The 14,067-nt window shown below is 48.0% G+C and overlaps 1 protein-coding gene across 1 annotated transcript in view; it reads right to left on the reverse strand.

Moving 5' to 3' along the window:
• The window catches only part of LOC144503050 (hemicentin-1-like), a 390,871-nt gene that overhangs the window by 243,676 nt on the left and 133,128 nt on the right, over positions 1-14,067 (reverse strand). Inside the window, exons 18-22 of the mRNA XM_078227553.1 lie at positions 13,069-13,196; positions 9,497-9,641; positions 6,931-7,043; positions 4,644-4,803; positions 3,274-3,439 (exon numbers count right to left, since the gene is read on the reverse strand). Of these exons, the coding sequence (XP_078083679.1) occupies positions 3,274-3,439; positions 4,644-4,803; positions 6,931-7,043; positions 9,497-9,641; positions 13,069-13,196 (712 nt within the window). The remainder of the gene's footprint in view (positions 1-3,273; positions 3,440-4,643; positions 4,804-6,930; positions 7,044-9,496; positions 9,642-13,068; positions 13,197-14,067) is intronic.

Raw genomic sequence — 14,067 nt, forward strand, 5'->3', positions numbered from 1 at the left:
GTTGTGGCTCTGGAGTCACATGTAGGCCAGACCACGTCAGATTTCCTTCCCAAAAGGACATTAGTGAACCAGATGGTTTTTCCAACAATCGACAATGGGTTCGTGGCCATCCGTAGATTCTTAATTCCAGATTTATTTTTATTGAATTCAAATTCCACCATCTGCCATGGCAGGATTCGAACCCCAGAAAATTAGCTGAGTTTCTGAATTAATAGTCCAGCGATAATACCACTAGGCCATCGCCTCTCCTATGTTTCTGTAAAAGGCAGTGTTATTTATTTCTTCCCTTTGTCCAACTTTATTCAACTCTTAGTGCTGTATACTTCTCACTCTGAGCCAGAGTAGATCCTGTTTGTCAAAGAAGCAAAGAACAAAGAAACGTACAGCACAGGAACAGGTCCTTCGGCCTTCCAAGCCCATGCTGATCATGATGCCCTAACTAAATTTTAAAAAAATCTTCTACCCTTACTCAGAACGTAACCCTCTATTCCCTCCCTATTCATGCACCCATCCTGATGCCTCTCAAATGTTGCTAATGTGCCTGCTTCCACCACCTCCTCTGGCAGCGCGTTCCAGGCACCCACCACTCTCTGCGTGAAAAACTTCACCCGCACATCTCCCTTAAACTGGGAAAGAGCCTCTGACTATCCACCCTGTCTCTGCCTCTCATCATTTTGTAGACCTCTATCAGGTTCCCCCTCAGCCTTTCCAGTGAAAACAATCCTAGTTTATTCAACCTCTCCTCAGAGCCAACGCCCTCGAGATCAGGCAACATCCTGGTGAACCTTCTTTGCACTCTTTCCAGAGCTTCCATGTCCTTCTGGTGGTGTGGCGACCAGAACTGCACGCAATACTCCAAATACGGCATGACTAATGTTTCATGTTGTTACATTCAAATAAACTGCAAGTTCGCCTCAGACTACATCCCAGTGTTAGTCAGAATTCCTTTTACTTTGTGAACTTTCAACTCAAAGTAAGGAACGTTCACACAGGGCAATGGACAGGAAGGTGAATTTAGGTACACAATCGAATCAAACATGGGGATCTTATTGAAGGTTGGGGCTGGCTTGATGGGCCGAGTGGCCTACACCTGCTCCTATTTCTTATGATCTCTTTTCATTGAGAGTGTGTCAGGTGCACACACGCTTACTCACTCAACCACTCAGTCTACCCCCAAGCTGACTTTCCATCTGTACAGCCCTAGTTATACAATTTGCCGGGACCCTGGTCCCAGCAGGATTCAATGAAAGGCCATCCTAGCGGTACAGCTTTCTCTTTCTCCTGTATTGGTACCAATGGCCCAGGATTCGAAACCCCTTTCTCCCACAACAATCTTTCAGGCACATTTTCAAATCTCTTTGACCCTTTGCTCGTGGCTTGTAACCAGAGGTGGCTAACTTTGTAGTTTTGCTTTTAATTTAGCCTGTAGCCACTCACACTCCCGCGAGAGGACCTCGTTCTTAGTGCTGCCCATGTGGTTGGTACCCATGACAACCGGATCCTTCCCCTCCCACTGCATGTTCCTGAGCACATGTCTTTAACCCTGGCAGCAGGCAGGCAATACAGCCTTCAGAGAAAGAATTGCTGGCGTGTCCATCAGATTATTCCCGTATTCCACAGCCAAAACTTCTCCAGATCCTGTCTCGGATACCCCGAGGTAAAGATCTCAATCATACATTTCATGGGTCATAGGATCCCTACAGTGCAGAAAGAGGCCATTCAGCCCATTGAGTCTGCACCGACCACTATCCCACCCAACCCCTATCCCCATAACCACATACATTTTACCCGAGCTAGTCCTCCTGACACTAAGGGGCAATTTAGCAAGGCCAATCCACCAAACCTGCACATCTTTGGAGTATGAAAGGAAACCGGAGCACCCGGAGGAAACCCACGCAGACACGAGGAGAATGTGCAAACTCCACACAGACAGTGGCCCAAACCGGGAATCGAACCCAGATCCCTAGCACTGTGAGGCAGCCGTGCTAGCCACCGTGCGACCATGCCGTTCTCTCAACCACTAAAGAAGTTAACTTCTGGATCACATTTTAATGGAACATGATGGGATTATTTTAACTTTACCAGTGGATAGCAATCAATCCTTTAATACTCAGTGAATGACAGCAGCCGCAGAATAACATCTAGTCAAGATCATTATTAGAGAGCAGAAGAAAATTGGGGGGAGTGACGTAAGGGGCACCTTTCACATCCTCAGTACGTTGCAAAGTGTTTTCCAGTTACTTTAGAAATGCAGTCACTGCTATTATGTCAGCAAGAACGCCAGCCACTTGAGTGCAGCAAGATCCCACAGACAGCAAATGAATGAATTGCCAGATGATCCGTTAATAACAATGGTTAGGGGAGGAATGTTGGCCAAGGGCTCACCGCTCTTTGAATAGGATCACAGGACTTTTCCTGTTCAATTCAGTCGGCAGATGGGGCCTGAGTTTGAAGACGTGTAAAAGGCTACATCTCCAGCAACACTTCCTCCTTTAGCCACACTGAAGGGCCAGCTGAGATTAAATGCTCAAACCCCACATTTTTTTTATTTATTCATGGGACATGGTGTCGCTGGCTGGCCAGCATTTATTGCCCATCCCTAGTTGCCCTTGGGGGTCAGTTAAGAGTCAACCACATCGCTGTGGCTCTGGAGTCACATGTAGGCCAGACCGGGTAAGGACGGCAGATTTCCTTCCCTAAAGGACATTAATGAACCAGGTGGATTTTTTTGAAAATCGACAATGGTTTCATGGTCATCGGTAGATTCTTACTTCCAGATTTATTTTATGGAAATCAAATTTTATGGAAATCAAACACCACAGCAGTTGGTAGGATTCGAACCCGGGTCCCCAGGACATTAGCTGAGTTTCTGGATTAATAGTCTAGTGATAATATTCGGCCCATCGAGCCTGCACCAACAACAACCCCACCCAGGTCCTTTCCCTGTAACCCCATGTATTTACCCTGTTAGTCCCGCTGACACTAAGGGGCAATTGAGCATGGCCAACCAACCTAACCTGCATATCTTTGGACTGTGGGGAGGAACTGGAGGAAACCGACGCAGACACGGGGAGAATGTGCAAATTCTACACACTAGGCCATCGCCTCCCCCTTTGCGTCTTGAATCTCTGACATTTTGATTGAGGTACAGGAGTGCTACCAACTCAACCAAGATAAACCCTGTACTGGAAGCGGCCCTCATAGTGCCAGTAACCTTACTGCACTTTGATTTTGAGGTGCTGGGACTCCTCGCTCAGTGTAGGGATACATTACCTGGCTGACATGAGTGGCACCAAGCGAGCATCTTTCTTCCACCTGATGATGGGGGGAGGGGAGCCCTCAACCTCACAGGGTAGCTTCACCTCCGTCCCAGCCGTGGCCGTGATTCGGATTGGCTCGCCCGGATTATCTGGATTCATTCCGTCAATCTTTGGTTTGGCTGCGGGGCAGAGAAAAATTCAAACTGAAACCGAGTATTTATTAGCGACATTGCCGAGATATTAAACCCATCTGGTGGTTTCAGTTCATTTCATCCCAGTCACTTTCAGCTGTGAATCCTGCACTCAAACTGAGTCAGTGTCGAACAGATACGGGAAATGCCCGTGAGCAGAGAGGTAGGCCGGGGGAAGGCAGAGCGGGATCCTCGAAGACAGGATGGGTTTGCGGGGAGGTGGTGGAGATGTTGGATCACAGGTAGAGAGGCCAATCACAATAGGTTTGCTTGCGGGGGAAGGGGGTGGGTCCAGGGGGGAAGAACCCCAGCTCCTCCTGACCCACAAGCAGTGCTGGAAACCTCTGGAACCGGCTTTTTGTCACCCCCCGACCCCTCCACCCCCTCCTTGTGGCTGATGGTCTTCCCAAGTCCTGGAAAAACATCCCGCAATCATTAAAACATAAGGTGGAGATTCCAGTGCTGCACTGGGGTGGGGCACAGTAAGAAGTCTCACAACATCAGGTTAAAGTCCAACAGGTTTATTTGGAATCACGAGCTTTTGGAGCACTGCTCCTTCATCAGGTGAGTGGAGAGGTAGGTTCACAAACAGGGCATATATACGCAAAGACACAATTGCAAGATAATGGTTGGAATGCAATTGTGTCTTAGCCTATATATGCCGTGTTTGTGAACCTACTTCTCCACTCACCTGATGTAGGAGCGGCGCTCCAAAAGCTCGTGATTCCAAATAAACCTGTTGGACTTTAACCTGGTGTTGTGGGACTTCTTACTGTGCCCATTAAAACATAAATAGTAACATTTGAGGCACTCAACCTCATTTACAGATTCAAATAACTGACCCACTTCTGGGTTAATCTCGCCCATTACCCTGGAACCACCTCTATTGAGAGCTGAATTAGATGCACTGGAGATGGGTTTAGGTTTCAGAACTTTAATCCACTATTCACCCTTTCACCCTCCAACCCCGACAACAAACCCAAGATCCCCCACCCTCCCCGACAACCCCCACCCCACCCTGCAACACCACCACCACTGCCAGACAACACCCCCCCCCCCCCCCGCTCCCTGCCTCCCCCAGTCCTTTGCAGGGGTTAAGATTCCCCTTCTAGTGTGCGCCCACAGAGTAAATGTGATGTTATATAGTTTGAGGGGTCTGGTTGTATATGGATCTAACAGTAACACTGCTTACTGTGGACAAATAGCTGCACTTCCTTGCTGGCAGACCCCGCTACGTTGGCCGCAGTGCAGGTGTAGACTCCGGAGTCATCTGACGACGGAGATGGGATCAGGAGGTTCCCACTTGCGTCAATGGAATGTTGTGGCTCGCGTTGAGGTAAGAGTTCTCCTCCCTGGAGAGGGGATTAAAAAACAATGTGTCTTTCCAGCAGAAAAATGTTTCCAATAAAAATCCTCGAGACAGTTCCTTCCCCACCTCGCGGTTTCCTTATCCCCAGGCCTCAGTTCCAGGCGAAAGAGCAGGAAGGGGCTGCGTTCAATGCATCAGCGTGTTGACTGCACTGGGTTCTCCTGCGCAATGCAGGATGTTCCCCCATCATGCTCTACACTCCTGCCTCGATCCTGTGATTGGATGGTGCTTTGTGCAGTCAGTCACAAGTTGTCACGTCTGATTGTCAAGGTTATGGAAAGCTCCTGCACATTAAGCTTTCTGTTACAGGGGCCTTGTATCCAACAGTTGATGTGTAGGGTCCACAATGCCATCAGTTTGCCAACAGTTGGGTCGTTTAAAGCTTATTTACTATTAGTGTCACAAGTAAGGCTTATATTAACACTGCAATGAAGTTACTGTGAAAATCCCCCAGTCGCCACACTCTGTTCGGGTACACTGAGGGAGAATCTAGCAGGACCAATGTACCTAAGCAACACGTCTTTGGACTGTGGGAGGAAACCAGGGCACCCGGAGGAAACCCAGGCAGACACGGGGAGAATGTGCAGACTCTGCACAGACGGTGACCCAAGCCGGGAATCGGACCCGGGTCCCCGGCACTGTGAGGCAGCAGTGCTAACCACTGTGCCAAACTCAGATTGGAGGAACAGAGGAGTGGGGAAATCGAGGAGAAAGTCCTCACAGGGAGTGATTCTGATGGTGTGATGTGTCTTCTCTTCTATACTAAGTGGATGCATTAAGAGGATAGGATGAGGTGCTTGAAGTTTATGCGGAACAAAGGAGAATTTAGCATGGCCAATGAACCTAACCATAGGGTTCAAAGCTGTGAGTACACACCCATTGCCCTTTTACATACTCTCTCTTTTATTGGTGTACCCAAGCTGGGAATCGAACCCAGGTCCCTGGCCCTGTGAGGCAGCAGTGCTAACCACTATGCCACCGTGCCCGTCCATAGTCCATCGTCACCTGGAGAACTGACTGTCGGGTGTTGGCTGCTGTCCACAAGAGGAAGGACAGGCTACTGGAAAGAAGATAGAGAAACCCTACAGGGGTGGGTTACACAACAAGCAGAGGAGGGACCCCCTTTCTATAGCTCTTGTGGCTAAAGGGATCAAGGAGTATGGGGGGGGAAGACGGGATCAGGATGTTGAATTTGATGATCAGCCATGATCAAGGTGAATGGCGGAGATGGCTCGAAGGGCCGAATGGCCTCCTCCTGTTTCTAGTTTCTATGTTTCTCCCTTTAATCTGCTCTCAAGCCCCAGGGGAACATGCCTGACCATTACTTAATGCCGTCCATAGTATTGAATTCTTAGTACTCAACAGGGAGTCAGTGTTATGAGTATGGAACACTTTTCCCATCCAGTCTCAACACTCCCAGATCAGGGAAACTCCACCTTTCCCACTATAGTGAAACAGGTCCCAACTTCCCAAACCTCCCCTCAAGATGGGAATGTTCCACAGGAATGACACTATTGTGGAACTACATTGTTCCTTTTCCATTACTCCTATATCCTTCCCTCAACACATACAGCACTGTTTGTTGGTTCAGATTCTTTCCCATTTACATAGTGACTATGTTCGGATCCTGCGATTTGATTATTGCTGGAATTCTACCATCCCACTCACCACAGGAATAGGAGCGGGCGAGGGGCGGACAATGGGAAGATCCGTTGACCCCGGGCGAGATTTTAGGGTTTTGGGGCTCGCGAGGCCGTAAAATCATAGAATCCCAACAGTGCAGGAGGCCATTCGGCCCATCAAGTCTGCAGCGACAACAGTCCCACCCAGGTTCAATCCTCGTAACCCCACATATTTACCCTGCTATTGCCCCTGGGGGGTATTTAGCATGGGGCAATTTAGCACGGCCAATCCACCTAACCCACACATCTTTGGAGAGTGGATGGAAACCGGAGCACCCGGAGGAAACTTACGCAGAGACGGGGAGAACGTGCAGACTCCATACAAACAGTGATCCGAGGCCAGAATTGAACGTGAGTCCCTGGCGTTGTGAGGCAGCAGTGCTAACCACTGCCTATATATCAGACAGGACCCTGTGGCTAGGTCGTACCTTGGACCAGACGACTGTTGGTTTCGGAAAACCACTGGATTCGCACAGCAGAATAACAGACATCCCCTCATCAGTGATGTAAACGGTGTGTCTAGGTTCAATGGACGGAAGCACTACATATATAAAAAACACATCTTCAGTATAGACAGAGGCAAAGTGATATTATTAATAATTTACAATTTAAACAAATGTTCTGCATTTTATTTCTAGACCTCCCAGTCTCCCAGTGTCTGTCTTTGTTGACTGATTCCAAAATAACTGAACCCCAAGAGTTTACATTGCAACATCCCTGTGTCTTTCATAGATTTATATTTTTGATATTTATATATTTGTCTCATGAGGAAAAGACTTGCATCCGCTGGAGTTGAGAAGTGTAAGAGGCAACTAGACCGAAACATATATAATTCTGATGGGTTTCGACAGGAGGGCTGTAGAGAGGATGTTTCCTGCTCCAGGAGAATCTAGAACTAAGGGTCACTGTTTAAAAATGAGGGGTCGCCCATTTAAAATGGAGATGAGGTGAAATTCATTCTCGCAGAGGGTTGTGAGTCTCTGGAACTCTCTTCCTGAAAAGGCGCTGGGAGCAGAGTGCTTGAGTATTATTAAGGGAGAGGTGGATAGACTCTTGGTAAGCAAAGGGGGTGATAGGTTATCAGGGTGGGGGGATCTAGATTTGAGGTTACGATCAGATCAGCCATGATCTTATTAAATGGTGGACCAGGCTTGAGGGGCTGAATGGCCTACTCCTTGTTCATATCTATCTCCCACCCTCAGAATGTGTGGTAGATGTGATTCCACAATTCAGTGTTTCCCCCGTGTGACCCAGTTGAGGTTAGCGGGGAATTTGGACAGTGTCGCTCCCAGGCTCCAGTGGTGTCAATACCATTCCTCACTCCACTTCGACACAGTGGAAAGACAAGTAAATAGAATGGTGAAAAAGGCATATGGCACACTCGCCTTTATCAATCAGGATATAGATTACAAAAGCAGAGAGGTCATGATGGAGTTGTATAGAACTTTGGTTAGGCCATAGCTGGAGTACTGTGTGCAGTTCTGGTCGCCACATTATAGGAAGGATGTGAACGCACTGGAGTGGGTGCAGAGGAGATTCACCAGGATGCTGCCTGGGACGGAACATTTAAGATATAAAGAGAGGTTGGATAAGGCTTGAGTCATTTTCGTTGGAACAGAGAAGACTGAGGGGTGACCTGATTGGGGTGTGCAAGATTATTAGGGGCACGGACAGGGTGGGATAGGGAGCAGCTGTTCCCCTTCGTTGAAGGGTCAGTAACGAGGGGACACAAGTTAAAAGTGAAGGGCAGGAGGTTTAGGGGGATTTGAGGAAAAACCTTTTTACCCAGAGGGTGGTGATGGTCTGGAATGCGCTGCCTGGGAGGGTGGTGGAGGCGGGATGCCTCACATCCTTTAAAAAGTACCTGGATGAGTACTTGGCACACCATAACATTCAAGGTAATGGTCCAAGTGCTGGCAAGTGGGATTAGGTGGGCAGATCAGGGCATTTCATGCGTCGGTGCAGACTCGATGGGCCGAAGGGCCTCTTCTGCACTGTAGGATTCTGTGACCCACACGCTTTGCTCTAACTCTCTTCAGCCAGTTACAATGGAGATGGCAGCTGCAGAAACTGCCGGAACCTATCCAATGCCACCACAGTCTGCGCCAGGGGGCAGTTCCACGGGTGGAGGGCCAGCACCACCGCAAACTAGTGTCCCTTTGGTTCAGCCAGAGAGCAGGATGCTGAACTCCAGAGGAGGTTTTCCAAATGGGAAGTTCCATGTGTACCTCTCGGGAATTGTTTCTAGTGTTCTGCTCCAGTTTAAATACAGTGGAAGCAATTCTGATCACAATCAACCCTGGTTACTTTCTCTCACTGAAGGATTGGGCAGTTTCCGAGTCCATGTGAGGTCACGGGATCACTAACAGGATGCACCAGCTTCATATTCACCTCCTGAGGCTTCACCTTGTCCGTGTATCACTGAGAAAGAGAGTTAGGGCGGCACGGTGGCACAGTGGTTAGCACTGCTGCCTCTCAGCTCCAGGGACCCGGGTTCGATTCCCGGCTTGGGTCACTGTCTGTGCGGAGTCTGCACATTCTCCCCATGTCTGCGTGGGTTTCCTCCGGGTGCTCCGGTTTCCTCCCACACTCCAAAGATGTGCAGGTTGGGTGGATTAGCCATGCTCAATTGCCCCTTAGTGTCAGGGGGGATTTGCAGGGTAAATACATGGGGCTACGGGGGATAGGGCCTGGGTGGAATTGCTGCCGGTGCATGTTTGATGGGCTGAATGGCCTCCTTCTGCACTGTAGGGATTCTATGATTCTAAATACTGCCTCGTGTGGAGAGAGAGGCACCAGTTACTAGCTGAGACTGAGGAAAGCATTGTGAATGGATTCCTGTTCGCACACAGGTTGAACTTAAGTAAGAGGAGAGCATATCAATCATCCCAAAGGACCTCCATCCTTGGCAATAACGACAGCAGATATGGGCACCACACTGCAATTAGAACCCATTGCAACAGTAACCAGTGTATCCCGCTCCAGCCCACTCACCGTGTACATTCACTGTGATGGTCTTATTAACAGCTCCCAGTACATTCCTGATGGTACACATGTATCTGCCAGCATCCCCTTGCTCCGCTGTCTCGATATGGAAACTGCCATCACTGCGGATTGATAAACGCCTGTCCAAACTTAGCTGCGGGGAAGTAAGGAGGGTAGACAGAATCAGCTCTACCGACTACTCTCTCAGAGATGAAGAACCATACTATTCACACACACGATTTATCGTGGTGAATGCAATGCTTCCATTAGTCTTGGAAGGCTTTACGTTCTGGAGACTCTGGTCAACAGGAAGACTCAGGGAGCTGCTTCTACTGTGTTAATGAAAGTGATTCTCTCCTGAAAATTAAGTACTTAAAAACTGAATTCCACATTGAGTTCAGCAGCTTTGTGACCTTCCCCACATCTTAAACCCCCTTTTTTAAAATATCCCATGTACGTGTTGCCTCAATGTAAACCCCTTCTACCGCCTCCCACTCCAGCCCATCTACCTTTTGTTCTCAAGGTTTCTGCTTTTTGTTGCAATCTCTCTCATCTCGAACACATTTCCCCTCCCTTCAGTTCAGACGAAGAGCAAGAAGGACTCGAAACATTAACTCTGCTTTTCCTCCTTGCAGAGGCTGCCAGACCTGCTGCGTTTTCCCTGCATCCTCTGTTCTTATTTCAGTTCCCATCGTCCGCAGTATTTTTATTAATTATATTACTGGGTGGCCAGTAACGCAGGGCAAGTTTCTGTTTTCCTTCTGTTCTCCCTGTTTTCACTTCCTCTCGTGACAAGTTGACTCTTCCCATCAGCCTTTGCTGGTATCTCATTCAACCTTCGAGCCTTCTTCCCAATACAGTTGGCCAAATACCTGACCTGGGAGGGTCTCAGAGCTGAACTCCATACAGCAACTTTCCAATGTGTCTCAGTGCACAGTAATCAGGAACGGGAATCTTAACCCATTTTCCCTTCCTCTATTTGAGGATAATTGGAGCATCACTTGCCCCCAGTTGAGGTAACTTTAGTGTGGACACAAACGCACGTGTCTTCCTGATGTGGTCAACACTGATTATTGCATTCACTCACTGGGGTAGCTCCAAAACTGAGATTTATAGAAAATCTCTTTGTGGGTCTATCTATTAAGAGGAGGCGGTGGCCTAGCGGTATTATCGCTGAATATTAATCCAGAAATTCAGCTAATGTTCTGGGGACCCGGATTCAAATCCCACCACAGCAGATGGTGGAATTTGAGTTCAATAAAAAGTATCTGGAATTAAGAACCTACTGATGACCATGAAACCATTGTCGATTGTCAGAAAAACCCATTTGGTTCACTAGTGTCCTTTAGGGAAGGAAATCTGCCCTCCTTACCTGGTCTGGCCTACATGTGACTCCAGACCCACAGCAATGTGGTTGACGCTCAACTGCCCTCGAGCAACTAGGGATGGGCAATAAATGCTGGCCCAGCCAGCGACGCCCATGTCCCACAGATAAAGTTTCAAAAAAGATCCTTTGAGAGCACCTTCCAAACCCACAACCTCTACCACCTGGAGGAGGCTTGTCCACCCGACAGCCCCCGGATCAGATACAGCCTCCATGGCCATTCTACATGGCCCCCGGACCCAGTTTGCAAAATCCTGGTCGAACAGATCAGTTGGATGGAAAGATTCTGCAAAGAGCTGTCCCTCCAATCACAGGCCATTCCTTGGCCACATTTGCTGCTAATAATTAGCAATTTATTGCTTTATTTTTGTTCAATCATTGTTTCCTTCCTTCATTTTTTTTTGAAATTCAGTTTCAAGTTGTGCCAAATATAAACAATATCTTTCTGTAATTTGCTCATCGCCTCCTGAAAAAAATGGAAATATTCCCTCCCTGCGAGTGAAAAGGTTGGACAAGCCAACCTCAGAAGGACAAGGACAGCAGGTACTTGGGATCACCACTTCCCCCAGACTTCCCTCCCAATCACACACCATCCTGACTGGGAATTATATTCCCTGTCGCTGGATCAAAATCCCAGAATGCCCCTTCCATACAAACGTACGGATTAGGAGCAGGAGAAAACCACTCAGCCCCTCGGGTCTGCTCCGCCATTCAATAAGATCATGGCTGATCTGATTGTAACTTCGGCCCCACATTACTGCCAACCCCTGATAACCTTTCACCCTCTTGTTAATCAAGAATCTTTAGATTTGATTTGATTTATTATTGTCACATGTATTAGCATACAGTGAAAAGTTTTGTTTCTTGCGCGCTATACAGACAAATCTTACAGAAGGGAAAGAGAGAGTGCAGAATGTAGTGTTACAGTCATAGCTGGGGTGCAGAGAAAGATCAACTTAGTGCAAGGTAAGTCCATTCAAATGTCTGATGGCAGCAGGGAAGAAGCTGTATTTGAGTCGGTGGGTACGTGACCTCAGACTTTTGTATCATTTTCCTGATGGAAGAAGGTGGAAGGGAAAATGTCCGGGGTGCGTGAGGTCCTTGATTATGCTGGCTGCTTTGCTGAGGCAGCAGGAAGTGTAGATGGAGTCAATGGATGGGAGGCTGGTTTGCGTGATGGACTGGGCTACATTCACGACCCTTTGTAGTCTCTCTAGCTCTGCCTTAAAAATATTCCTAATGGCAAACATGGGTTTACCGACACCACCCAGTTGAAGACAGCAGCTCACCACCACCTTCGCGAGGGTAATCAGTGAGGGGCAATAAATGTGGCCTTGACCCAACGAACAAACACAAGAAAATGCTACTCGATATGGTGACAATGTCAGTTAGCAGGCAGCCCATTCACCTCTGTTATCCTCATATTGACTGAGCTCTGATGGGTAAGATGAATCTTCCCTCTGTCTCCATGTATAAAATTAGGAGGGGCATAGATACTCAGGAAGAAATGTTTGCCCCTTGGTGGAGGGACCAATGACCGGGGAGCATTGATTTAAGATAAGGGGCAGGAGGGATACAGGGGATGTGAGGAAAATCTTTTTCACCCAGAGGGGGGTGGGAGTCTGGAACTCAACGCCTGAAAGGGTGGTGGAGGCAGAGACCCTCATAACATTACAGAAGTATTTGGATGTCCACTTGTGATGCCAAGGCACACAAGGCTATAGGCCAAGTGCTGGAAAATGAGATTAGAATAGTTGGGTTGTTTTGTCTTTGACTGGCACAGACAAGATGGGCCGAATGGCTTTTTCTGAGTGTATACCTCTCTGATTCAGGCCATTCAGCCCATCTTGTCTGTGCCACCTTCAGCCCCACAGTAAAATGAACGGGAACAGTTCCAGTTTCTGGTGGATGGAACTTCTAATAATTTATTTAAGATCAAATATCCGAGCTCTCCCCATGGCCGTGTGATTAAAGACACTGCACTCTGGCACCATTTCATTCTTGCATCATGACTGATCTCACCACGGACACCAGTTAGAGTTCTATAACTGGCAGCAACAACTCGGGAAAAGTCAGCCCGAGGTTCCAACTCCTGATCGGGTAGCCAGTACTGGAATGTTAGTGTCGCAGACCCAGATAGCTGAAAGCACAAAGAGAAAAGATCCGAGATAGGAATTCTCTCGGAGAACATACTCACCAGCTGGCTGTCTTTTAACCAGTAACGTTCTGGGAAGGGGTTACCAGCCAGAACCACACATGGTAACGTCAGAGACCGACCCTCCAGCACACTGACAACTCGGGCACTTTCCACCACTTCAGGGACAACTTTGGACAAGAACAGAAGGATCAAGTCAGATATGAACAATTTAGTGCTTACCCACTCATTGGACCATTGGTTTTCATAGAATCCCCCATCCTATCCCCTTAACCCCACATGTTTCCCATGGCTGATCCATCTAATCTACACATTGGGACACTAAGGAGCAATTTAGCATGATCAATCCACCTAACCTGCACATCTATGGACACCAAGGGGCAATTTAGCATGGCCAATCCACCTAACCTGCATGTTGTACACAGTAAGAAGTCTCATAACACCAGGTTAAAGGCCAACAGGCTTATTTGGAATCACGAGCTTTCGGAGCATTGGTCCTTCGTCAGATAACTCACAGTGCAGAAGGAGGCCATTCAGCCCATCAAGTCTGCACTGACAACAATCCCACCCAGGTCCTATTCCCGTAACCCCACATATTTACCCTGTTAGTCCCCCGATAGAAAGGGACAATTTAGCAAGGCCAATCCACCTAACCCGCACAGTGGGAGGAAACCGGAGCACCCGGAGGAAACCCACGTGGATACGGGGGAACGTGCAGACTCCACACAGACAGTGAGCCAAGGTCGGAATCGAACCCGGGTCCCTGTGAGGCGACAGTGCTAACCACTGTGCACTATGCCGCCCATAGAGGGAATTTTGATCAATAAATTCCAGCAACACATCCAAAGAGGGCGAAGTTTGATTTTATTCCACATTCCCTTCCCATTAAACCATTCTGGACAATATCTGAGCAGCTCCATCCTACTTTGTATCGCTTCATAATAATAAAGGCTTATTTCGATGATCTAAACAAAAAGGGAATCGTTGTTTTGTAAGAGAATCAGCAACTATTTTATTTGAATAAAAATCCAGGTATTTCCT

Source organism: Mustelus asterias, chromosome 13 (assembly GCF_964213995.1).
Source record: "Mustelus asterias chromosome 13, sMusAst1.hap1.1, whole genome shotgun sequence".
Taxonomy (NCBI): Eukaryota; Metazoa; Chordata; class Chondrichthyes; order Carcharhiniformes; family Triakidae; genus Mustelus; species Mustelus asterias.